The sequence below is a fragment of the Dysidea avara genome, chromosome 10 (assembly GCF_963678975.1).
Source record: "Dysidea avara chromosome 10, odDysAvar1.4, whole genome shotgun sequence".
NCBI lineage: Eukaryota > Metazoa > Porifera > Demospongiae > Dictyoceratida > Dysideidae > Dysidea > Dysidea avara.
In genome coordinates this window covers 7,343,390-7,369,927 of record NC_089281.1, presented here as the reverse complement: position 1 = coordinate 7,369,927, position 26,538 = coordinate 7,343,390, and the positions used below count along the sequence as shown (strand labels likewise).

Here is a 26,538-nt window from a genome sequence, read left to right as displayed (position 1 = left end):
GGTGACAATGCACTTCATTTAATTGCTGCTTTTTATACATGCAATTGTGACCTCTCACAGCTATATTCATGTCTGGCGCGGGAAATTGCTTCAACAAAGAGAATATTGAATTGTTTATGTTGACAGTTGAGCCACATAGACTGCAGATCAAGTCATGGGTTTTATTTTGATAAGTTTAATTTTTGGCATTAAGTTTCTGGACTATACCTGCTGTAGATATTCAGTCTTTAGCTGGTCCCTCCCTTGTGGGATATAGTGTTATTGATAAGTAGGAATGTATGCAGGAGGGTATCTTAGGTCCAGGGATATATGTGACTCATTCTACAAAAGCAAAAAATTCCAGTCCAAGATCCTGAGACAATTACTTGCAGCCATTTTGAATCCTTGCTGCATGTACACGCTTTTCAGCCTTTAGTGGGTCTAGAGGGATATAGTGCTAGATGGTTGTCCTGCATGCAGTCAGAGTTTTGACACAGTATGTGTTGCATGCCATGTTAGTATTTTGGAGGTATAGGAACTATTCATAGTCACACAAAAACTCTTAAACTGATGATCCAACACTTTAATAAATAATTATTACAAATACCTTCATGCACATGCTAAAGGTATGCGTGCATTGATGTATAAAAACACAAATAATTAACTTCTTAGGAAAACTTAATTGAGATTATGCTATTGCTCACAATCACAACAGTCAGTGGAGAAATTTAGCTCTCCCAGTTCTATCACAGTCAGACTAGATGATTTAGCATTACTAAAAGTATCACATTTGGTACATCCTCCAATAACAATGAAGCTATTGCTAGTAATTGATGCTACTGTTGTTAAGGCTCTGGGATACAGCAAGGAGCCAATTTTCTTCCATGACTGGCTGGAATAATTATAAATGTCAATATCTGTTGTAATTTGGTTGCTATGCTTATCCCATCCTCCAACTATAACTGGTGGAAAGCAGTCGGGTACTAAGGATGTATACCAGTAATTTGTTGGGGTCAGTTTAGTCCATTCTGTTGATATGTCATCAACATCTTGTTCATTAGCTGGTGCTGTAATTTTAGTGACTGGTATTTTGTAGACATCATTGGAAATAGCCATGTTTGCACCCTGAAAACCCACTATAAGAAGATTACCATCACAAATGGTTGGTCTGCAGCCCCACATTGGTAAGGGTAGTTTAATAGACACCATTCTCCAGTGAGAATTCTCTGTCCAGTGGAGCACTTCAATATCATCTTGCACCTTATCACCATCTGTTGCTCCTCCTGTAACAATGACATGTTCTAAATAAGTCACCACTCCTGGTTTGCTCCTGACAATACACAGATCAGGGTAGTGAGACATCCAGGTTTGGGTTACTTCATTGTAAGTTGTCACCTTATTTGTCTTCTCTTTGTTAGCAGATAGACGTCCACCAATAACAACTAACTTGCCACCAATAATGGCAGGAATGGCATAGTATTGACCTGGGGGAGGTAACTGGCTCCATTGTTCTGTGTTAGTATCATAAACTAGTACTTGATGAATAATATGGTCATCTGGGCTGTTTCCACCAGCAAAGTAAATTTTGTTGTCTTTCACAACTACATATACATCATACATGGGAACAGGGAGATCAGTCAGTTGTGTACACTTGCAAGTAACATCAGAGACTTCACCCCTGACAGGTGGAACTGCTGAAGCTGTCTCCTACACATGTAGACAACAGTTATATGTGTCAGTTACAGTCTTGTTACATGGAGGACACGTAGCATGTTAAATACTCTAATAGAACAATCAGTTGTTAACTACTCTAATAAAACAATCAGTATTCCACACGTATAATGGGCACTTGGGGTAAAATAGTAGTACCAGCATGGAGGATACCAACACCAATACTAGAGTTGATACAGCTCTAGTACATTTTTAATTGAATCATATATTACCCAACTAGCATGTACACTTTGACATAAAATTTAGTCCGTTTTATACTGTGCAATTACAATATGTAATATAGGGACATAGCATTTCAGCAGTCTGTATATTTACTATAGATTCACCACCCTTTGGTTTATAATGCTTGTAAATAGTAACAAGTTCACAGTGTTATCATGAACCAACCACACACTATCTAACAGGTAGACAAGGCTGTAGTCTTTAAACAACTCAATAGCATTACAACTCTGTTATTCAAACATGCACCTGCAGCATCTGGTGATAATGTGAACAAATATGACCCTTATTATAAACCTTCACCCAGTGCATGGTGAACAGTAACAATTTGCATACACATACACTACTCACCATTCGTTATACTACAATGTAACTTCTACACTTCATTTATACAGATGAAAGGGTGGACCTTACACAAGTCTTAATCTGAAAAAGATAAAACCCATAAAAAGCATGATTAATAAGATAATTAGAATTTTGACTTTAAAATTATGATATATCAATATGTTTTGGATCATAGAAACTGGCAATATGGGTGAACCATAAAATTCATGGTCCAGGCTGACTGTTTTGTTTATAGCAGCCAGTCCATTCACTGCTACCACATGCCATTATGCATCTTGCAAGTTGCTGTTCTGCGTATAATAGCTCATTTGCATGTATGTAGCTAACTATCGCATACACAATAGTGTGTATGCCATGTATGTATATGTTTTTAGCATACATCCACATTACACATAAATCAATAGTTGCCACACATCTGTACAACACGTGGAGGAATATCAGTACACCTAGTAAACAAGAAATATACAGAAAATGTAGAAAAGTGCTATACCTGCACTAAATTTACTGACATTCAGATATATTAGTAGTTATGGAGTTACTGATCCCAATACCTAGATTTTGGTGTATTATGCTAAATGTGACTGCAGGGCTTGTCATGGAAGTTTCAAAAGTAGCCAAATTTTATGTACACACATGCCCTATTTTCTCAGGCCCAGTCACACATGTCAAGCTAGCAATGAAAATATTTTAGAAATGTGAGTGAAAAAAGTTTTGGCTTCATTTTGATTGTGAAAAGGCAGCAATTTTAGAGGGGAAAAGAGTTGATGAAAAGCTGAATTTGGAACATGCAGGCAGTTGAGAAAAGGTTGTGACCTCAAAGCTTATACTCTAGCCATAATCAACCACATATACTAAGTAATTATAGAGTTTAAGTGAAAAATACAAGTCAGTTATAACCAATATCAATAATTATTTCTTGGGTATAGAAACCAGTGAATTGGTGTATTGCTAGGTAGCTAAAGGCGTCATATTGGAAAGTAAGAAATACCAGCATGAGAACCACATGATAACACTAATAGCAGCAAAGAATATGCTGAACAATGACTTGTTGAATTTTGACCATGTCAGATAACAACTAAAATTCACCAACATCCAGATAGGAAGAATAAACTAGTGGCATCATCAGTAAGACAGTGACCCTGTTGAGTGAAGAGGGACCAATTATTTTCCACATGGTCAAAATGCCTAACAATTCATCTAACTCGATAAAGGAATGGTTGTGGTGTGGCTACTTACAAGATCAATGTGGCATTCAGTTATAAGTTACAAACATTTCAAGCCCAGACCAGGTATAACCAAAGGGTAAAACACTCAGAAAATGTAGAGAAATTGGCAATTAAAGATATACTGTTATTCTGCGTAAACATATTGTAGGCGGGGCCCCACAAGAAGCTAAATTTCACAAATTCTGCCACAATGATGAATTATAAACTAGTGATAATTTGTTTCCTTAAAAGGTCACAAGAAGGTGAACAACTAGTTTATACAACCTCAAAAGCCTGTAGCGGGGGGGGTATAGTCATCATTGTGGTAGAATTTTTAACACCTAACAAAATTTTAACTAGTAAAAATGCAGCCTCCCGACGAGTGTCACATCAGCACTATGGACAGCTCTTCCCTGTACAAATGTGAGTATGCACAGTGATGAAATTGTGAAACAGTACGTTCATCATAAAAGTTTTAGATTTCCTTTTGTATAATGTTAATGCATTGATCAAGTATACAGGCTTTCCCTGTACCCGTATTAAATCATAATCATAATCATTACTTGTAGTAGCTTTGTTTTATGGCAGTGCCATACTGACTATTGAACCGACAGTAAAACTTTGACAAAAAGGGTTCACTAGCCCTCACTAGCTATAAAACGAAAAAAACACACACAAAACTCAGTGGACAATTTATGTCTGGACTACTGGAGCTTTAGGCAAGTATGCTAATCACTATGCTACACTGTAAATTGATGGTATGATTCCTGCGGTCACTTAGTATGATCATAGATTATAGATCATACTTCAAAGTGATGCTCATACTTCTAAACAAGAGGTCATAATATAAAAAGAGGAGAGTGTCTCTTTTTACATTATGAACTCTTGTTCTAAAGTATGATGATCATAGATTATTAATCCCACTCAGTAGGATTAATAATCACACTAAGCGAGTCATACCATGGGGGGAATATTATAATGTCAAATGCTCGGGGAAACTACTAGACGCAAAAATAAAAACCTTACGTTCAGTAACCACTTCCTTGTTGGATCCAATATATACAGCTTGTAATATCATACCTAAGGTACCTTTAATGTCAATATCAGCTGTTCATCAGCACATCACAAACTTCAATAAAACGCGCATCAGGACTATTAGCGTTGCGCAAAAAAAAAAAGACCGACTCGATTAATATAATCAGACCGATTCTAATAAAATCATTAAAGTCACCCACTGATAATTTTAACATCTACAACTACATTACTTTTGCAAGAGGCAACACCAGATCTGGGATTAACCAAAAACTGAATCATCCAAGGACATCATCAGTAACACAACATCATTTTTACTTTAACAGGATAGCCAGACTATACAATTACTTACCAGTCATTGATCTTTCACTATCTACCAACACAATTGAATATCGTTTAACTAACTACTTATGGTCGCATTTTACTAATAACTTCAACCCTGAGAGAGCTTGTACATTTCACCTTTTGTGCCCTTGCCACCGCTGCTCTAGAACGCCAATTTCTACCAATTTTAACAAACTCTAGCTATCTATTGTAATTATAAGTAACTAACAGTTGTAATTATTAGTTATTGCTCTGTATTGTACGTATGTTTCTTTGGCAGTGGGTATCTATTACCCACTGACCTTTAATGCAGTCCTGAACTGCATTAAAAAGTATTAAAATAAATAAATTAGTTTTGTGGTGGGCGGGGCTCACATACGCACGCGCAATAATAACTAGACGAGACGTCCATCTTTGTTACTCAAATTCGCAAGCTCATTTGGCATAGCTATAGTCTATCACTTTAGAGTTTTGTGTCTTAGTTTTACCATAAGGTAAGAAATACCGTACTGTACGATGTTGTAGATGTACGAAATTCTTCACTAGCCGAGACTAGCTCTCGGACTAGCTGCATAATCCATGAACCACCATTCGATTGCGTAAACAAGGACACGTGTGTTTAGCTCCTACATGAAGGAGATGCATCAGTGAAAAGTGAAAAATGAAGTAACAAGAAGCAACCTCTTGACCATCCCTATTTGATGTCAGTTAGTCTAGGTGGTCCACCACAAATATCATCTTGAAAATGAGGGACTTTCCTTTCTCTATACCTTATTGGCTCACAAAGAAACACACTAATGCTGAAATTCTGCTACTTTATGCACCCAAATAAGGTAGAAAAGTGCCCCGCTTTAATTTTTAGAGTGCATATTTGTGATGGGCAGGGATGGTCAGAAGGTTGCTTCTCATTACTTCATTTTTCACTGTCCATGCAATCCTTGATAACATGTATACCTGTCTTCTATATATATATATATATATATATATATATTAGGCTGAAAATCCGTCCATCTGTCTGTCTGTTTGGCATCCAACAATTTTCAAGTTCTTGCCAGCTGATGCATGTATTGAAGAGTTTCGAAGCCTAGTGCTCATCATTTTGCTTTTGAAATGAAACTTCTAACTACCGTGGTTAGTCATTTACAGTGCAACTAGAAACAAAAAATAATTTGCTTGAGTTCTTTCTGTAAACTGTATGCAAACCACAAGTAAATACCTATACCAGTCAACATATACATGCCTTTATAAGACAGTTTTAAACGCTTTCCTGTTAGAGGTTTAGCTAAGTGGTCAAGGCACAGGGCTTCTAAATGCAAGGTCTGAGCCCAGTGACTTTTTTTCCTTTTTTTAGTGCAGTTTTATTTGCACTCTCGGTATAAATACTTTGACATCAACTTATAATGTTTTTTGTATGGAAATAAGGATAATTTTGGTGAGCTATAGCTGGAAATACGTACATGACACTATACTGTATCTATACAGTAGCTACTGATTCAGCATTATTTGTATTATCAGTAATTTATCCTGCATGTATAGAGCAGGCTTAAACTACTGCTGGATTGAAGATGTGCTTGGAGTAAATTACACAACTTTGTACAGGAGGGAGTCACAACTATATTTGAAAGTGTAACCACCGATTATGCTGGCATAATTATGAGCATAATAGGTGCCTGAAAACATTGAGTCTAGGATAATAAGTAGAATACTTGTGCAATACTATAAATCAAAATGCATATCACAGAAAAAGATTGACTGACATATTCTACTAGAACAGTCAATAACTCTAATAGAACGATCAGGTAGCTATTAGATCTATAGAATTTTATAGTCTGTGCTTTAGCCACTAATTATTTACCCACAAAATGTAAATTTATTAGCAGAACATGAGAACTGAGGCATAAATATTGGGCATAATTTGAGCATAATAGGTAGAATAAAAAGCATAATTGGTGGGTCCTAAGTAACACACTTAATAGAGAAAGTCCTGCACTGTATGGTAGGCACCATTGTGGATGCTATGTTATTTCTTTTTACTGTCAGGTAAATGTCATGTAGAATCTGAAATGGTATTGTTACATGTATGGCCTGGAGATGGTACACAAAGAGTAATTTTTTAAGCTTAATATGTAACAGCAATTTATAGCATGCACAATATGGTAAGTCCTGCAGTATTGTGCATAGGGATGCGGCGATTATGCTGGCATAATTTCGGGCATAATAGGTATGTGTGGAAATCAGGAATTATGCTAGCATTTTGAGGTGATTATAAAGCTTTAACAGTAGGAAAATCTGCAGATTGCACAATTCCGTTAAAAAAGATCGAGATACTCTAATAGAGCAGTCAGAAACTCTAATAGAACAGTCATTGAATATTATTTACTCTAATAAAGCAGTCATATTGAAATGAAATTCTCTAATACAGCAACCAGCTAAAGAATTCAAGACTATTTGAAGCTTAAACATCAATGAAAATGGTCTGATACAGCAATAAACTGGCATTATTAGCCAATTATGGTGGCATAATTTTGGGAATAATGGGCAATTCTCAAAAGCATAATAGGGGATTTTTTGAGCACTGCTCAAAAGCATAATGCTCAATTTTTGGAGCATAATAGCCTCATGCCTAATTGTGCAGGTATCAATGCTATGGTCTGATGTCAGGTTAAAAGTCATCAAATAATGTAACAGGTATTGCCTGCATAGTATTAGGACAGGTACATGTATACACCTGTGTGGTAAACGTATACACATCCAATATGCTATGGTTATATGATTGTTCTATTATTAGAGTATTTCAATCATTCAGTGCTTGGATAACACTCCTCAAAAATATATACCGTATTGTCTCGAGTTATGACCTGGGTGTTTATTCCTTTCAAGCAGCTTTTCACCCTGGCCACTAAATGAGACCAGCAACTATACGAAACTGGCGGGTTCAGCATTTATGTATTTCTTAGAATCAACTTCATACCTCAGTGTTGTACTCTCTTTAGTATAATTCACAGATTCAAGCTTAAATGTTCTTGGCTTCATTGTTCAAAGACACTGCACAAAATTGTTAGAAATTATGACTGCACTAGGTGGCCAATTGAAATTCAGTGTTTATTTAAAACCCAGCGTTTATTTCTGGTATGTGGTGTCTAAACAAGACCAGGCATTATTATACAAGACCTACTGTAATTCAAGGTGTTACAGTATGGCTGATCACCATTTTCATATCATCTATAATTTAAAAATGAAGTGCCTATACTGGCACTAGAAATAACTTTGTGACATCTAATTACACTTCTATAGTCAATATGGAAAGTTAACTCTCTGTATGGTTCCTACCATGAAGCATAAAGAAGATGACCATTTAAAAAGTTCAAAGGTTACACAAAGTAAAGAGGGCAGACACATGTCAGATCCAGAAAAGGCACATCCCACACGTGACTGTGTTATTGTGGCATAAAGTGGTGGCTGTGTGTTGCATCATTTAGCTAACCTCTAGCTTTGTGAGGTAGGCAGACCAAAAATTGAGTTTTGACAGATTTTTGTAAAAAATTCAATATTTCACCATTTGTACTTCTTGTTGTTTTTAAAACAGCAGCTTTGACCTTCTGTAAAGGTGTTTCATCATGCAAAAATTTCTATAATGATTTTTGTTGGAGGAGTGCCATTGTGTTAGGGAGGATTGCTATACAGTACTACCCTATACTCATTTACTTTCTAGTGATCATTCATTGTAAATGCTTTTACAAGTCATCTGGTTGGAGCAATGCCCAGTTTTTTAGTACTTATTAAAGCTTGCCTGTGTCACTGGTAACCTGAATCTACACTTTTGCCTGTTGTTCTTGCAAACACTTTTTGTTATTATACAGAACTGTAACTTTTGGCACATACCTCTATTTTAATTAATCTGGTTCAGATACAGGTCTGACCTCATTCAGGTCAGTTGGTAAGGTTTCTCACTGTACACGAGGTAAAAATATTTTTGTTACTCCATACTTTTTTCTGTCAGCCTTTGCATTTACTTTCGCTATCTGCATTGTTTTCATCACTACATTATTTGTGAAGACAGAGCATTTCAAAATGGAGGGCCTTCACCTCCTTCCAGATTTCAGGGACTGAATAGCCAAATGGATGAATACCTCCAGGTTAAAATCCACCCAGACCATGCAGTGTTTTAAGTGGGTCGATCATCCAGGTTATCTGGGTCACATTTTGTCTGGGTATGAGTCAAATGGGTCCATCCACTTCACTGAATATCTGGGGATGAGATCACGTAACAAACTTAATTGTATTGATGGAAACACATACTCAAGAATCTTATGTGGAGCCCATACATTGAGGAATGTGTTTTGTTGTCTGTAGAAATATGCAGAACCATGATCACTTATCGGGATTGCATGCTACTCTCTTTGGGCATGTATGGAATCACACACTTATCAGGATTGAGTTTTGCTGCTTTTAGGTAACTGGTCTGGCATCAAGCAAGGCTCACTTATGGGTTGCTGTAAATGCCTGTAGACTTACATGGAGCCATACCCACTTATCGACCATCAATATCGTGTTTGGCAGCTACTCATTACTTGCGGACAATCTCTCTATAGTGTAATGACCTGTATAATTCACGCTAAAAATGCTAAGCTAACAGGACTTGTGGACTTTTAAAATCTAGTTTTTGATGCACATCTCTGTTTTAATTAGACCAGGTCAGACCTGGGTCCCTCACAGATTGTTATTTGGTCAACGAAGTCAGCAGTATACTGACCCACTGACATCCCTGACCCAGACCATCAATCATTTCTTGCCTCACTGGGTACAAATTCACCATTCGTTATTCACAAATTCGACTGCCATTCAACCTGTGATCTGCACTGAGAAAATTCACCAAATTTATAAGTGGTCTTGCAGGTAGGCTGTCACATAATAATATACCTAGACAACATTCTACACCAAGGCAGAGTCCTTTGCAAAATGTTCAATGAACTGTGTGACAGTTACAATATACCAGACAAGTGTAAAAACTCTTCAAAATTCTCAATGATAATTTTTGCCTTTTCTCTTTACATAGCCCATGCAGATGAGCAAATAGTGGGCCCAGCGTTTTGCAACATGTCTGCCATTCTTTGCTAGCATTCTGCCATCTCTCCTCCTGACAATCCCCCTAGTACTGGTTATTGCTATCTGCCTGTTTACAATGCCCCCTACACTCTTCAGTTCTAAGTATGTCCATCTATACCTGCTTATCAACAGTATTAACAGGCGACCCATTTTCTTCGAAGACAATTTTGTAATGTTCATATCTCTGTCTTCCCTTCTTTGTATATCTCAGTAGTTCTTCCAGGTACAGTTTTTCTTTCAGCCACAAATTGTACTTTACTTAAGTGTCTCATTTTTAAAATCTTCCATGAAATGATGATTCACTTTGATAATCCATGCTGTGCCATGTGTTTTCCGATAGGCGATAGTATAGCCCTCTGTTCATCGTCATTATTATTATTATCAATTTAGTCAAATGACAAGGGTTACACAAAAGGCTGAGCCTCCAAACTTGCTCCCCAAAAGGACAAAACAGTACAAGATACAAGGACAATATACAAATACAAAAACAACAAATAAAACAGTACAATATCAGATAAATACAAAGCAACATTTAGTTTAAAAAGAAAGCGCCGGAGGACAACATGGAATAGTTTGGGGTCAGTTTTCTGTAAGATATTGGAAGGTACATTGTTCCAAAGGAAAGGTGAGTTAATGAAAAAGGAAAACCGATAAGCATTGATGGTGGATATACGTAGAGGTGTCTATGGCTGATGGATTTGAATGTCAAGTTTCAAATATGCCTGAACGCTTGCCACTAGTACTGCTGTACTTCATTACTTGCTGTCTTGATGATACTGCTATTGAATTCTTTGTTCAATGGTCCTGAAGGATCAGGAAGGGGCATGTCACAAGCATCCTTCCTGCACTGTAATTCTTATTTTCAGAAAGAACTTTTATAAATCAGCTAAATTTATGCTCTCATTCCTTGCCACTCACACAAAAGTTTACAAGCAGGTGAGGAGAGTACGTAAATTTTTTGCGGTTTGCTGGCAATTCCATGAAATCTGCAAAACTGTTCCACCTTGCTAGCTATATCATCATTTTGTAGAACCTGTTATTTAAAAAATGAAGTAGGGATCTGAGCGAAAAATAGTAATGAAACAAGAGAGATGAATGACAGTATTACAACATAGGTCTGGGAGAAAATCCCTACATTGTATATAGTAGTTTGTTTAATGCCAAGGTAGGGATTTTCCCAACAAGCTATGCTGTAATACTATCATTCGTTTCTTAATTGTTTCACTACTTTTTTTTGCTTAGATTTCTTCATTTTCAATTTTTTTTTTATTTAATAGATTTAGTTAAAAAAATTTTTTTTTAAATAGAATACTGCTATAGTTATACACATGTGACTGTTCTATTAGAATATCATGCTTGTTGTATTAGAGTGTCGTGAGTCAGCCTCTCGCCTATAACAAGGGGCATGGTCACTATTCCTTTAAATACATGCAGCTAGACCAATAAGAATGTGTGATAATCGTGTTCTAGTAAATAGATTGTTAAGAAGTGTGGTCTCTGCGCTCAATTGCTATTAGTTAACCTAGATCATTAAATGGGTGTGGTCTTGATGAACTATAGACGTAAATTACAGTCTGTAGACACAGCGGCGGAGGAAGTAGTTGATATGAGGGGGGGGGGGGGCTCCGCTGAGCTGACCTAGACTTATTTCTATAGTTTGGTAAGGTGAGACCAAAAAAAAAAAAAAAAAAAGGTCACAACCAACTGACAAGAGCTTTCCACCTCACCAGCTACCATTTCTAGCTGATAAACTACATAAAAATCCTTACATAGCTCGCTACACACTGACTACTTTATTAGAGTGACTGCTCTATTAGAGTATCTCGATCTTTATCATGGTTTTCAGCCCCACTCCAAGAAAGATAATTTCGGTGTGATATCATTCTGAGGGGGGGCTAAGCCCCCCTCAGCAGACGGAGGGGGGGCTTTAGCCCCCTAGCCCCCCCCTTTCCGCCGCCTATGTGTAGACATATGGTAACCACATCCATTCATCAGTGTGTAGGTATGCACGAATCCACACCCACTTACGTAAATTACTGTCTGTAGACATATGGTAGCCACGCCCATGTAGATATGCACGAATACACGTCCATTATTGTCTGCAGGCTTATGTAGAGCCACGCCCACTGATCAGTTGTTATTGTATGAATCATATTTGTATTTGTATTTTAAGGATAAAGGCTTATGCCTGTACATCCATAAACAAAATTAATTATGTACTTAGCTATTCTAATTACTATACAAAATCAATTAAGCAATCACTGTAGTGTCTGTCCAGCATCCAGTATAATAGTGCTGTGAGTAACTCAGCAGATATTTAGTGGTCATGAGCTTGCAAAAAAACTTCACAAACAAGTATAAGAAAAAAATTCGAATTTTAAATTAGATTAGGGACAGTGTATAATGCTACAATAAAAAGTACTGAAACAAGCTGGATCAGAGTAGTACGTAATGTCCAAATACTGTAAAACAATAAGAAGTGAGTATCCCTACTGTGTTACACTCAATGCACAGTAGGGATATTCACTTCTTATTGTTTTACAGTATTTGGACATTACGTACTACTCTGATCCAGCTTGTTTCAGTACTTTTTATTGCAGCATTATACACTGTCCCTAATCTAATTTAAAATTCGAATTTTTTTCTTATACTTGTATATATATCAAGAGTTCATAATATTTGTATGGCCTCCATACAAATATTATGAACTCTTGATATCATGAAGTTACAAGTATCTACCATGTGTCCAGTACTGGTACCTGTAAGCACTTTAAATAGTTTTGTGGAATCTAAACTCAAGGAAAGTGTTGATGAGGAAAATGAACACCTCAATATGGTTTCATGAAGAAGACAACATGGACGGAGACCAGCCTGATTGAAGATAAAAGGAAAGACAAGACACAGAGAGCACATACTCGTCGGAACCCCAAGAGGCATGTACTACTGGCAAGTTTGTTATTGTGATGTAAAATAGTGCTGCTTTGTTTGGGCTTCAACTTTGAAACTGTGGTCAAGCAGGCTGGCAGACCAAATTCAAGTTTTGTTTCAAAGAATAAGGAATTTGCGTTTGCTTTTTGTTATCATATGGAATTAGAAAAATATGTGGGTTAAGCGATGAAAATCACCTTTGCGGAATATTAACATCAAATACAACATTTAAAGCAAGAAAACACTTACAGGCAGCCGGATATAATTTTTTTTAATGCCAAAAGCCTGATTCACTTTTTGGTTTACTTTACTCATGGTTCATGTTTGAGGGGAATCATCCATCCATATTTTGTTTCTGGTTTTATATACTCTTATTTTCGTATTACAAACTTACAAAGTGTTTTGTTCATGCAATCATGCTAGCACTTTATTAGATGACCGCCATGTTTGATTGTGTAACCGTGTCACATGATATAATCCGGTGGACCACCAGAAAATGACTTATGAAAGATTTCAAAAAGTTTACAACTTTTCTTTGATTTTTTAGTGGTGTACAATAATTTCCGTGCTGCTTTACAAAGTAGGTCAATTGCTAGGGCTATGTATATTTTATTTGTCATCATTTTAAGGAGTGAAATAGTGGCAGCTGTTCATTCATACTGTTGTTGGGTTGATCTGTAGGCCCAAAGACCAACACTGAAATGCACAGTGGGATTCCGTGGTATGTGCATAAAAATACACGGATGCATTCGCAGTATCGAAAGGGTATTGATGTATCGATATTTGCAGTATTGATGTCTAGCTCTAGGATGATGGTAGTACCCATCACATTAGGGGCAATCCCTACTTTGGGTAATTACAGTACTACCATACTATACGATATTTATTAAAATATTGATTATAAAACATACATGCAACTTTCCAGGCCAGACATAAACCTAAATGGCTGCAAGAGAGTTGAGAAGAATTACTGACCATGTTATTTGTCCTATATGTCTACAAACATACAAGAACCCAAAAGTCCTCCCATGTCAGCACTCTTACTGCCAAGAATGTCTCTTCAACATAAAAAGAGGGAGAACGATCACATGTCCTGAATGCAGAAAAGTTGCAGCAGTTCCCCAAGGTGGACTTAGAAATTTCCCTACCAATCTTACCATTAATCATCTCATTGATGACTTCTTCCTAAGATGTCAAGACAGACACAAAGTGAACTGGGAGCTTGTATAGAGAATGATCCTGTCACCTCATCTTGTTCTTTGTTCATGTGTCAGCTATGCACCATGAGAGTGTTTAGCATGTTCATTCATGGTACAGTAGACACACACCAATCTCTCACAAGTGTCACAGTAGAACTTCAACTCAAGGTCATGATCTGGACAATTGGGAAGTGTCTTCAGAAGTTGGACAGCTTTAGGTTGACTAAGCTCCTCCAGGTAGACAATGACATGTTGGTGTGTGTCCCTACTGCGCTTGTAATTTTGTTGGCAAAAGAAGACCACTGCCCCACTGAATGACATGATCACTAAATTGTCACAGGCTCATGACAACATCACTGACACAATGGAAAGAGTGTTAGAACAGCTTAAAACTGTTGACAAAGACATTGATCAATTCTTTGACAATGTAATACAGAAGGTACAACAGCAACATCAACAACTGAAACAAGAACTCCACAACAAAGTTAGTGGGAAAGTAAAGCTGCTGACATCACAACTAGAAGAGGTAGAGTGTGTCCAGGCTTGTGTGATGAGTGTGAATGAGCTTCAAACACTTACAATAAACTTCAAACTGATCGTGTAGAATATCATCAGTATGCCTTTTGTTTTACTCCATTTCACCCTGACCCATTTCCACAGTTTGGTGATTTATCTATTTTCCCTCCTTCAAATTCGAAAGTCAAAGACAACAATAGAAAGTATGTAGAGTTATTCAACACCAAATTGGAGGGACGTTCAGTGACCAACATTAAGGGGAGTCCCCACTTCTTCATTGTCTCAAGAGCCTACTCTAAATTGAGCAGGTGCAACAAAGTCATTAATGATAATGGTAAGATGGGTAAGCTCAGTGGAGTGGCTTTCAGCAGTAACAATCACTGGGCAGTAGTTGATTGGAGCAATCATTGTGTTTACATATTTAATACACAAGACCAACTGGTGAGAAAGATTGGCAGTCATGGTGATGGTGCTAACGCACCACGTGGAGTATCATTTGATGGCCATAATTTCTTGTATGTGGCTGATAGCTACAACCATAGGGTGCAGAAATTTGACCTTACTGGCCATCGTATTCTGTGGTTTGGAAAGAGAGGATCTAGTCATAAGGAATTGAATTGTCCAGTTGGCATCACAGTCCATCACAAGAAGGTGTACATTGCCGACTGCTATAATCATCGTATTTCAGTATATCAAACAGATGGTACCTACTGCTTCTCATTTGGGTCAAAGTTTAGAGCTGGTCAGTTCCAGTACCCATTGGATGTTGCTGTTACTCCTGAAAACACTTTATTAGTGGCTGATAGTAAGGGTCACTGTATCCAGTCATTTCAACTTGATGGTACCTTGTACCTTCATCCACAAGTTTGGCACCAGAGGGAGTGATGAGGGTCAGTTGGACTTTCCATCATCTATCGCTGTTGATCCTAATGGGTTTATCCTTGTAACAGAATATTATAACCATCGAGTGTCAATCTTTGATAAAAACTATAATTGTATACGTTACTTTGGCTCCAAGGGAACTGGTAACAAACAATTTGACCAGCCTCATGGCATAGATGATCGCTCCTAATGGAAGTATCTACATCAGTGACCACAATAATAAAAGGATTACCATATATTAATACTATGCATGCATCCATCCACACATTATATAGTACATTGTTGCATTTTATGTCATTTCTCAGTATACATATAGTTTTATTGTTGGTATACTTTTGAACTTGTAGGCTAATTGAGCATTAGTGGGTCTTCACATTACTATCAGTTATACAGCTAACTCACAAGTTCCAGGACATAGTAAGTTGCATGATATCTTAAAACATCCTTACTGATTTGCATGTTTACAAAACCATCAATGTCACGGCAACATAGTGATACATAGCATCTAACAATTTTAGTGTGTCCCCACCTATAGAGTGCATGTGGCTATCTCTAACGGAACCATCTCATTATTGAGGCCATAGTTTGGTCCTAACAGTGACCTTAATTAGAGTAATCACACACTACTCATTAATTAATTTTTGGCATCAGCTGGTTAGCTAGAACCATCATGCATTACTTTAATACTGACAGTGTGATATATAATTATAATGTACAGTACATACGTTCTTTTGATTCTGTTTCTGTTTGGTGTTTTGGACTGGCCTACCTAACTCATGAAGATGCTGATCTGTAACAAAAAAAATTGCTGTCATGCTACTAATTTTATCACCCGTGCAGTTACTGTATTAGCTGAATATATTATAAGCAAGGTGACTTGCCAGCAGGTAACATGTTTGGTATTAATATAGCTATATAGGCAACATTAGTAACATACTCGTAACAATATGTCAATACTCTAATAGAATATTTTCATAGGCAAGGGACTGTGTCTCCCAACTTTAAATAAATAGTTGTAATAAAGATTGGAAAGCATTCACATTTATAATTATATTATCTCTAGTACGTATAGTTAATCTACTGCCTCCAGAATGACATCTGTTATAATTATAAGCTTCAATCTTTACTGTGTAACTGTTATTCCCTCTAGTTGTGCTCCCCACTATTTGACTTCTCCACTGCCCCTATTTACAACACAGCCACACCCCTTGTTACCACTCTCTGCAAGACACTAACTGCACTACACAATTGGGGTAAGAGGGTAACTTGTTAGTTAATTGTATAGGTATTAATTGGGTTTTCACTCTGCCACAGGGGTTTGTCTCACATTTCATGATCAGTATCAGTCTCCGGTGTTGTAGTTGTGTCTGGTGACTCAGTTAGTGGTGGAAGTTAATTATTATACTGTTATGTGGTGAAAATGTGACTGTAGTAGTAGCGGCATTCTTGCAAGAGTTCATATACTTGTATTACTAACTAGCGTGTATTTCAGAAACAGTAGTGAGTTTTATGGCTTTACTATGTGTTGTGTGCAAAACATCTGTGGTGAAACTTCATGTAATGGTTCATGTCATTGCACTGGTCATGTCAAATTGTGATGTGCTTTATTTAGACCTCATATATTTGGTCCCAAAGTTGCACTGGAATGCTCTTAAATATAGAGAAATGTCATTACTATATATAATGTGTATATCACACATACTACCGGCAGTGTAGTAGTGAACCAGTATCAGTTACCACTCACTACACACACAAGAGGGGTGGGTTTCTGAAGTTTCCAGAAGCTATAGTCAAGCAGTCAGTTCATTGGTCTACAATGCTTAGTACGACAATGGTCTCCACATTCACCACCTAGTGGCAGACACCTAAACTTTACAGCTAGCTATATAGACTGCTTTGCATGGTATTAGGTTTACAATATTGTTAGAAGCTATAAGTAATCATTTAATTCTTCAACTTTTGTGAAATTTTAACTAGTATAATAGCTAATAATAATAATAATTGTAATTGAAGTCCCACTATGGACCTAAGAGCTGTACTATTGAATCTCTCATCAGCCACATGACATATTTTCCCCTGTATATACAGCTATGCAGAAGTTTGGGTGCTCATGCATCCAAAGTGGCCAAAATATGAAGATAAAATAATTATACTTCCGATGATCTTAATGTTAACTACATGCATATAATCTTGTTCATTTATTTATTTATTACCAAATTAGGGATGGATACAACACAAAGGTAAAAGGTATACTATCCAGCAAGACAACACAAATACATACAAAAACAAAAGCACATAAACAGAACAAACACAACACACAACCTGTACAATAAATAACACAAAATGTTCATTTAACAAAACAGAGGTGGCTGTAGAGTGCACGACACTAAATGCCACATGCAAAGGTATCTTGTTCCACAGAAAACATGTACACACAAAATATGTTGTCTTGCATTGATAGTTGAGGATGGTGGAATTAATATTAGATGATGACTGCTTGTTGGTAGATGTTATATTCAGTGAATACCAATACTTCTGTAGTGAATATCTTGCAACAAGCAAACAGATATAAAATTTTGTCTATATATCACACAATAGGGACATTATCAGTTGTTTGTAACAATCATTATGGGGAATAGTTCGGACCAAATGCATGGTATACTCAGCACACTTAATCTCTAGCAAATTATTATCTTTGGCAGCTAGCTATAGTGTACGGGGCCAAACAGCACAAGCATACTCCATTAATGGCCTATCTATTGCTTTATAAGCTCCTCTGCCATGAACTGCATCCAAACATGGTACATTAAAAGCTTTCTGGCATAGCTTCTGTAGTAGTTACCTGACAGTGATTTGACCATGTCAACTTGCTGTTAATGTGTACACCTGAATACCTAAAAAGATTAGTCATTGACTTGACTGGTTGATGATCAATCAATACAACAGGGTTTCTTTTGCTTGTAATTGCTAAAGCTTCACATTTGATATAGGTTCAAATACAATAGCCATTTTTGAGACCAGGAAACTACCATACAATACAAAATTTTGGTGGGAGAAATTTGGGAAAATTTGGCAAACCAACTCACCAAATATTAGTGTCTGATTTATGACACAAGCATTCACCAAAAAAAATAACCTCACAAATTCTCCTTTTTCATGTTAGGTCTTCAGTGCTCCAACAAAGAGAGTATTGTTTATTATAATATTGACAGTTGAGCCACATATAGACTGTGAATCAAGTCATGAGTTATTTCTGCATTAATTTTGGTAAGTTAAATTTTCAGCATTAAGTTTTTGACTATATACCTGCTGTACAGGTACTCTAGTAGGTCCCTCCCTAGTGGTCCAGTAGTGGGATAGTGTTTATTGATAGGCTGAAACCATGCACGAGGGTATCTTAGGTAAAAGGCTACATAACTCGTTATACAAAAGCAGATAATTCCAGTCCAAGATCCTGAGACAAGTCATTTTGACTCCCTGCTGTACACACTTTCAGCCTTTAGCGGGTTTAGATAGATATAGTGCTAAATGGTTATCCCTCTTACTTGCACGAAGGCTTAAATGCATGCAGTCAGACAGAGTCAGACAGTATATGTGTTACATGCATTGGCCTCCATGTTATTATTCTGGAGGTATAGGAACTATTCGTAATCACATGAAACTTTCTTAAACCATTGATGCAATACTTGAATAAATAATTATTACAATACCTCTATGCACATGCTAAAGGCATGCATTGATGTATAAAAATACAAATAATTAACTTATTGATTAGGAAATTGAGATGATGCTATTGCTCACAATCACAACAGTCAGTGGATAAATTTAGCTCTCCCAGTTCTATCACAGTCAGACTAGATGATTTAGCATTACTAAAAGTATCACATTTGGTACATCCTCCAATGACAATGAAACTACTGCTAGTAATTGATGCTACTGTTGTTAAGGCTCTGGGATACAGCAAGGAGCCAATTTTCTTCCACGACTGGCTGGAATAATTATAAATGTCAATGTCCGTTGTAATTTGTTTGCTTTGTTTATCCCATCCTCCAACTATAACTGGTGGAAAGCAGTCGGGTACTAAGGATGTATACCAGTAATTAGTTGAGGTCAGTTTGGTCCATTCTGTTGATGTGTCATCGACACTTTGTTCATTAGCTGGTACTGTAATTTTAGTGACTGGTATTTTGTAGACATCATTGGAAATAGCCATGTTTGTACCATGAAAACCCACTATAAGAAGATTACCATCACAAATGGTTGGTTTGTAGCCCCACATTGGTAAGGGTAGTTTAATAGACACCATTCTCCAGTGAGAATTCTCTGTCCAGTGGAGCACTTCAATATCATTTTGCACCTTATCACCATCTGTTCCTCCTCCAGCAACAATGACATGTTCCAAATAAGTCACCACTCCTGGTTTGCTCCTGACAATACACAGATCAGGGTAGTGAGACATCCAGGTTTGAGTTACTTCATTGTAAGTTGTCACTTTATTTGTCTTCTCTTTGTTAGCAGATAGACGTCCACCAATAACAACTAACTTGCCGCCAATAATGGCAGGAATGGCATAGTATTGACCTGGGGGAGGTAACTGGCTCCATTGTTCTGTATTAGTATCATAAACTAGTACTTGATGAATAATATGGTCATCTGGGCTATTTCCACCAGCAAAGTAAATTTTGTTGTCTTTCACAACTACATATCCATCATACATGGGAACAGGGAGATCAGTCAGTTGTGTGCACTTGCAAGTAACATCAGAGACTTCACCCCTGACAGGTGGAACTACTGAAGCTGCCTCCTACACATGTAGACAACACACAAAACAGTTATGTGTCAGTTACAGCCTTGTTTTATGAAGGACAGGCAGCATGTTAAATACTCTAATAGAACAATCAGTTTTCCATATAGTGGTATAGTGCATGAATGTATCAAGCATTATAAACCTTAGTGAGTACACAGTCTTCTGATTCAATGACCAAATATGTTGAGGTATGCAGTACCTTTGATTAGGAGTCATTAGCCAACAAATTGAGAAGTCATGAAAGTCGAGATGAAAGGCCAATTCAGCTAGTCAAGTACTCTTCAGTGCTCTACTCACTACTTTTGTATACTATAGAGATAATTATTATATAATGCTCCCAGATCAAACTATTTGATACTCTGATAAAACAGTAAAGACCCTATACCTAGTTGATTGCTGCCATTGACTGCATACATTTTCACAGAGAAGTTTCAGCATATAAAAAATAATTCTACCCAATGTGCTAGCATAATCATGAAGTGCGTACAGAGACCACTTCACTTTCACACATGATGAGTTACATGTGATCACATGATCAGTATACCTGCAGTACAGTACAGTACAATGACCATTTTGGATACTCCATAAGAGTAGCAGCATGGTATTGACACCAATGCTATCTCTAGTCGATTAAAATATACCTATCTAGTACAGCCACCTAGACCAAAAAAATTTTTTTTGCTATACTGGTGATGTTTCCCAGCAAAGAAAGGCTCCACTGCAGCACACATGAAACTTTTGCATTTTGCAAAGGCTACTTAAAATACTCACATGCAAAGAGTAGCTATGCCTTCAGTGAGTAAATACAGCAAAATCAGACACAAAAATTTTTGAGAAGTGCTCAATCCTTACGTGCTTTATCTTCTGTGATATGTTGGTAGTACCAATAACTGTGTACTGTTAACAGTGCCAACACATCTTTCTCTAGCCAACTAGCATACAAAAATTCAGTCAGTATTATGTAATACAATTACACAGAAAGGACAAAGCCTTCAGTATTTACTATAGATTTGCAGACCTTTGGCTTATACTACTTGTAAATAGCAACAAGTTTGCAGTGTTATCAGTGACCAGAGAAACACTTCCCAATGCACAGCAGGCAGACAAGACTCATATATTTGTCACATTTAGTGTACGTAACAAGAGTATTAATTATGAACTCATACCATTTAGCTGGTACTATATAGCAGGTAATTTTTGAAAGGTTAAATTTTTGAAAGAGTTCTTTTCTTGATTGTACGTTTGAAAAAATATTTTTGAAACAGATCCTCTTCACCATGCCACATCTTAAATGATTAACTAAAAGGGTTCGTGAACTCTGCAATTAATTCAGTGTCGGAAGCTAACTGTGGTTGTGTTGATCACGTACAGTAGAATATACTGCTTTGATTGTTCATGGGTGAGTATTGATAAATGCCAATCTGGCTGTGGTGGTAGAATCACATCTAGTTACCCCTTCCTCCTTCGTACATGTTTGTGTTGTTTGGACTAAATGATGTTAATCTAAAACAGCCTGCAGGATGAGCCATGACTAGTTGGTTTTCTTAGCCCTTCCAGCTGTTTTCACTCAGGCTAGGGTCAGTAACTATTTTTCTGAGCAAGACTCATGGTAAGTTGAATCATGTTTACCTGTGCATTGGTTCACCCTACATATATGATGTCTGTTATTCTACCATGCCCTGGCCTGTGGCATCTGATGATATTGTGAACAAGAATGGCACACAATGACCTTAGTATAAACTTCACCCATGTGGTGAACAAGTAACAATTTGCATACACATAAATTACTCACCATTTATAATACTGCAATGTAACTTCTACACTTCATTTATATACAGATGAAAAGGTGGACCTTACACAAATCTTAATCTGAAAATAAAAATAAATAAAAAACATAATTGGATTAATTCAATTTTTATTATTACTGGACAGACAGGGTTGCTGATATGTCTAGAAGACCAACACAAATAATTCACTTTTAAGCAATTATTATAGTCACAGTAATAAATCTGATCAACATTGGGAGATTTGATTATTTCAACAGGTAGGTTATTCCAGTCATTGGGGGAAAAGCTGTAATTGTATGAATTAGTTCTTACTGAAGGAGCGATGAAATTAAGTGGATGATGAGTGGAGAAGTATGGAGGAATCTTCAGGCCAAGAGGTCCTTTTTAGTCTTGAAAATTGTATGTTGATATGATAAAAAGGGCCACTGGAAGTCTTCAAACATAGTTGGATGTTACCCAACAAGCATTGTACCATTTATACAGAATAAATAGTGTTCTGAGTATGTGGGTCCCATACTGATAATGCAAATTTTAGGGTAGGGAGGACTATGGTAAGAAAACATGTGGTTGGTATTCATTGTACAACTGTAAATATTCCATCTAAACATTCTTGTATCCCTTACAACAATATTTTCTAAGTGAGGAGTGAGAAGGAAATAATTGGTGACACCCAGGTAAGGATGCTGAGAAACACGAGTTAAAGGGAGACTGCCAATAGTGTAGGGAAAAGAGGATGGTGATAGTTAAGTAGTCTACTGCATGTAAGAATCACACGATTACTGAGATTTAAACCATCTGCCATTCTTCTGTCCATTTAACAATAAGATTAAGAAGTTGTAGATGGTTTTGTTCACAGAATGCAGTCATCAGAAAATTATCCCATTAGGGACCTGAGAGAAGGCTAGCACTTGCAAATAAGATAATCAGAATTTTGACTTTAAAATTGTATTATATGAATCTGGGAATATGGGTCACCCATACAGTTCATAGCTAAATGGTATGGGCTGACCATAATGGCACTTCGTTTTCTTTAGTAACATGTTATGACCACCAGTCCATTCACTGCAAGTTGCTGTTCTGCGTATAATAGTTCATTTGCATGACTAATAAAATTTATGTAGCTAACTATCCAGTTTTGTTACATTTATTAATGCTTTACAGCACAAGTGCTGAAGGTCTGTAGGACACCTGGTCCTACAGCCTGCTCAAAGACTTTAGCGACTTTAACTACTTAAGGTGTGTTTGAAAAGTTGGAGAAAGGAGAAAAAATCCATGACTGGACCTAGGTGGCCTCGAACCTGCAGCCATCCGATTTACGCTCGAACGCTTACAGGAGTCCACCAGGTGGTCAGGATGTTTTCTCCTTGTTATTTTCATATACACAACAGCACAGTTCTGTGTGTATGTGTGTACGTGCGTATATGCTATAGCATCCATCCACATTACACATAAACAGATGAAAAATCAATGGCTGCCATCAACAGCACACATCTGTACAACATGTGGAGGGTTGTCAGTACACCTCATGATAGACACAGAAAATGCAGGTGCATTGAGTTAAAATTTACTGACATTCCAATTTTGATAATTTTATGGAATTTACTGATTCCAATACCTAATAGTAGTAGTAGTAGTAGTAGGTTACATCTCAACATAGAAAATGTAAAAATGTGAGTGAGAAGTTTAAAATGTGAACATTGTGGGCAGGGCTCCAAAGTGCTAATGCACTTATCAGGAAGACTACATTTGTATTAACAATTCTGTCACAATGATGAATTATAGGCTGGTAGCAATTTGCTTCCTAATGCATATGATCTTTCATAATACGAGTAGTTTTTCACTGAAACAATACTAGCAGCTTATGATTCATCATTGTGGCTAATTTTTTAGCTAGTAGAAAATGCAGCCCCCAATGAGTGTGTCAGCACTACAGTCTACAGACAATATACCATGTTCATGTACAGCTAACTACAGTTCTACTATATGTTCTTACATTATCTTCAATTTCAAACATTGCAGGGCACACTTCTACCTCAACCATTTCCTGCCCAACAGAGAAAGCTACAGCCAGACTTTTACACTCAGTTTAGTTGATTTCATAGTACTCAACATCAAGCAATTCTGACAAGGATTACTATTGATGACAGTTTCCTGCCAGAGATGAATGGAATGCTACCTCTTCTTTACACTACCATTGGTGCCAGTTAAATAAATGACACATTCCCTTGTATTCTCTGTCTCTCCCTCTTCTACCACACCCATTATCCATATATTAGAAAATTGATTGTAGTTAAGTCTGTGATACTTTGACCATCTCTCAGACCATCTCCAGAAAGCTATCATACTGTGGAGTGGTGTTGTGCAGGCAGATATCATAAAGTGTACCGTTCTGATAAACCTTCCACCCAGCCATCAACCTCTATTAGTACAGCTGCTGCTCTACCTAAGATTTGCTATTCGTCAATGCATAGAGCAAAGGGATTTGCTGATGGCTTTATCACCTCCAAAGATATCAAGTCTCATCAGCAGGTGTTTTTCTCTTAACTTTAATGGTCACAGTATGGTTTCCTCTACAGTGTTCTCAATGGCAGGTGGGAACAGTGTAGTAACTCGTTACATATTACTTGCAACTGAACTATTTAGTTACAGTTACATATTACCCATATAATAAAGTAACTATAATAATATTACATATAAACTTTGTGTCCACAGCCTTAAGCTATCACGTGTGAAACTACCACCTTATCACATGACATGATTGTGTTGTTGGACAATGTGCAAAACTTGGTTATAAGCAAGAAGTTGGTGAACAAGCTTCATTCAGTAGGCTTTGTTACTTTGTTGTTGCTAGGCGTTACTCAGTGGACTTACTGACGAGATTAGTAACTTTGTCACTTGTAGTAATAATATTACGTAACATTACTCTTTATAGTAACTTCATTACTTAGGCAATGCGTTACATTTGTAAGTGAAGTAACTTGAGTTATATTACCAGTTTTTATAGCGTATTTCATTATATTACTTTGTTTAATGTAACACATTACCGCTAACACTGGGTGGGAATACCATTAATATCTGTAATGTGAATTGCACCAAGTTTCAAGTCACACTGTTGGTGCTTCTCTGAGCTTAGAAGACGGCTTCTGCCAACATGAAACAACAGATCTTACAGTTCTTACAACGCATTGATAAGTGTTCTATTCGAGGTGAATATAAGACATAAACTTTATAACTTGGTTTTACATTTCCATTTGGCTGTTGATAGGCTTACTGTGTTGTCTATTACTTCAGCACAGTCATCAGTTTTGAAGTTTGTGAAGAGTTCACCCCCAAAATTGCACTCCTGGAACTGTTTGTGTTGAATCTCCCCTTTTAGCCTCATTGAAATGGTCAGCTAAGCTGTCATACATTTTGGCTGTTGAATCCACTGATTGTAGAGCTGTGACATTCTGTTCTAGCTAGCAGTCCAGATGGCTCTTCCACTGTCCTTGACTCTTAGTTCCCCAACTCACAACAAACCATATGATGTTCCGTTGTTCTTGATCAGGGCAGGTGTACCTGGAGACATGAGTCAGTCTTGCAGGTTTTTGTTCATGAACTCCAACAGTATTTACCTGAATGTTTTAAACTTTACTCTGACCTTCCAGGCTATCTTGCCAGTGTCAGCCCTCCTAGCACTGTCCTACCAATCATTCTACCGCACTTAGTAGACCCGACTTGGTCTTAATTTCCAACTAACAATTCCCACTAATACCCAGCAACATCTATTGGCTATAAGAGCTCGGAAGGAAGATCGGTATAGCTCTTTATTACATGACCTCCAGGTTAACTGTCGATCTTATTTCTATTGAGATTGGAAGTTTAGGTCACTTTATGTCAAATGCACTTGTTTAAGTGGCTAGCATTTCTGGTGTTACAAAGACTGCAACACCATTGTTTGAGCAGGCTGCTTGTATTGCCATGTCCTGCTCATACAGAATTTTTTAGCCTCCCTAAACTGGGATCTAGTGGATCTCCTGATCTGAACTTATTCTCCTTTTCTATATACTAATGTAATTAGTGTAAGCCTGCCACTCAGTGCATGGTACCCCTACCCTGTATGTATATTATCTTGATCAATTTGTCTTACTCCTATGACATTGATTAGGGTTATGTGCCTTTTTAGAATCAATTAATGTACGAGCTGTCTGTCTTACGTTTTTCGTGATACTGTGATACATGCTTACAGTTCTTTCCTGTACAAATGTGCCGGAGTATTTAAACAGTAACATTGTTAGTAGCTTTGGTTATCCAATAGACTACATGCACCTTGTAATATCGTACCTTTAATGGCGATCACTGTTGTACTACATACTCCAGGCTCCGTATACGTGGAGGTTAAAAAATACCTCGAAGAATACAACACAATATTAGCACACCACAAACGCGCATCAGGACTAATAGCGTCGCGAAAAAAAAGATAGCCAACCCGATTATGT

At 37.1% G+C, this 26,538-nt stretch overlaps 1 protein-coding gene across 7 annotated transcripts; it reads right to left on the bottom strand.

Annotated features, from left to right (window-relative positions):
* Positions 1-541: 541 nt before the first annotated feature.
* Positions 542-26,498, bottom strand: LOC136268913 (actin-binding protein IPP-like). Of its 7 annotated transcripts, none has more exons than XM_066064383.1 (3): positions 26,384-26,498; positions 2,281-2,355; positions 542-1,686 (listed from the first exon to the last, which is right to left on the bottom strand). In XM_066064383.1, the coding sequence occupies exons 2-3, from the start codon at positions 2,281-2,283 to the stop codon at positions 673-675; spliced, it is 1,017 nt and encodes a 338-aa protein (XP_065920455.1). In that variant the 5' UTR covers positions 2,284-2,355; positions 26,384-26,498; the 3' UTR covers positions 542-672. The 7 variants fall into 7 exon arrangements, with proteins under 7 accessions (XP_065920455.1, XP_065920458.1, XP_065920454.1 ...); XM_066064386.1 differs by lacking the exon at positions 26,384-26,498 and adding an exon at positions 4,864-4,882; XM_066064382.1 differs by lacking the exon at positions 26,384-26,498 and adding an exon at positions 4,560-4,640.
* Between the last annotated feature and the right edge of the window lie 40 nt (positions 26,499-26,538).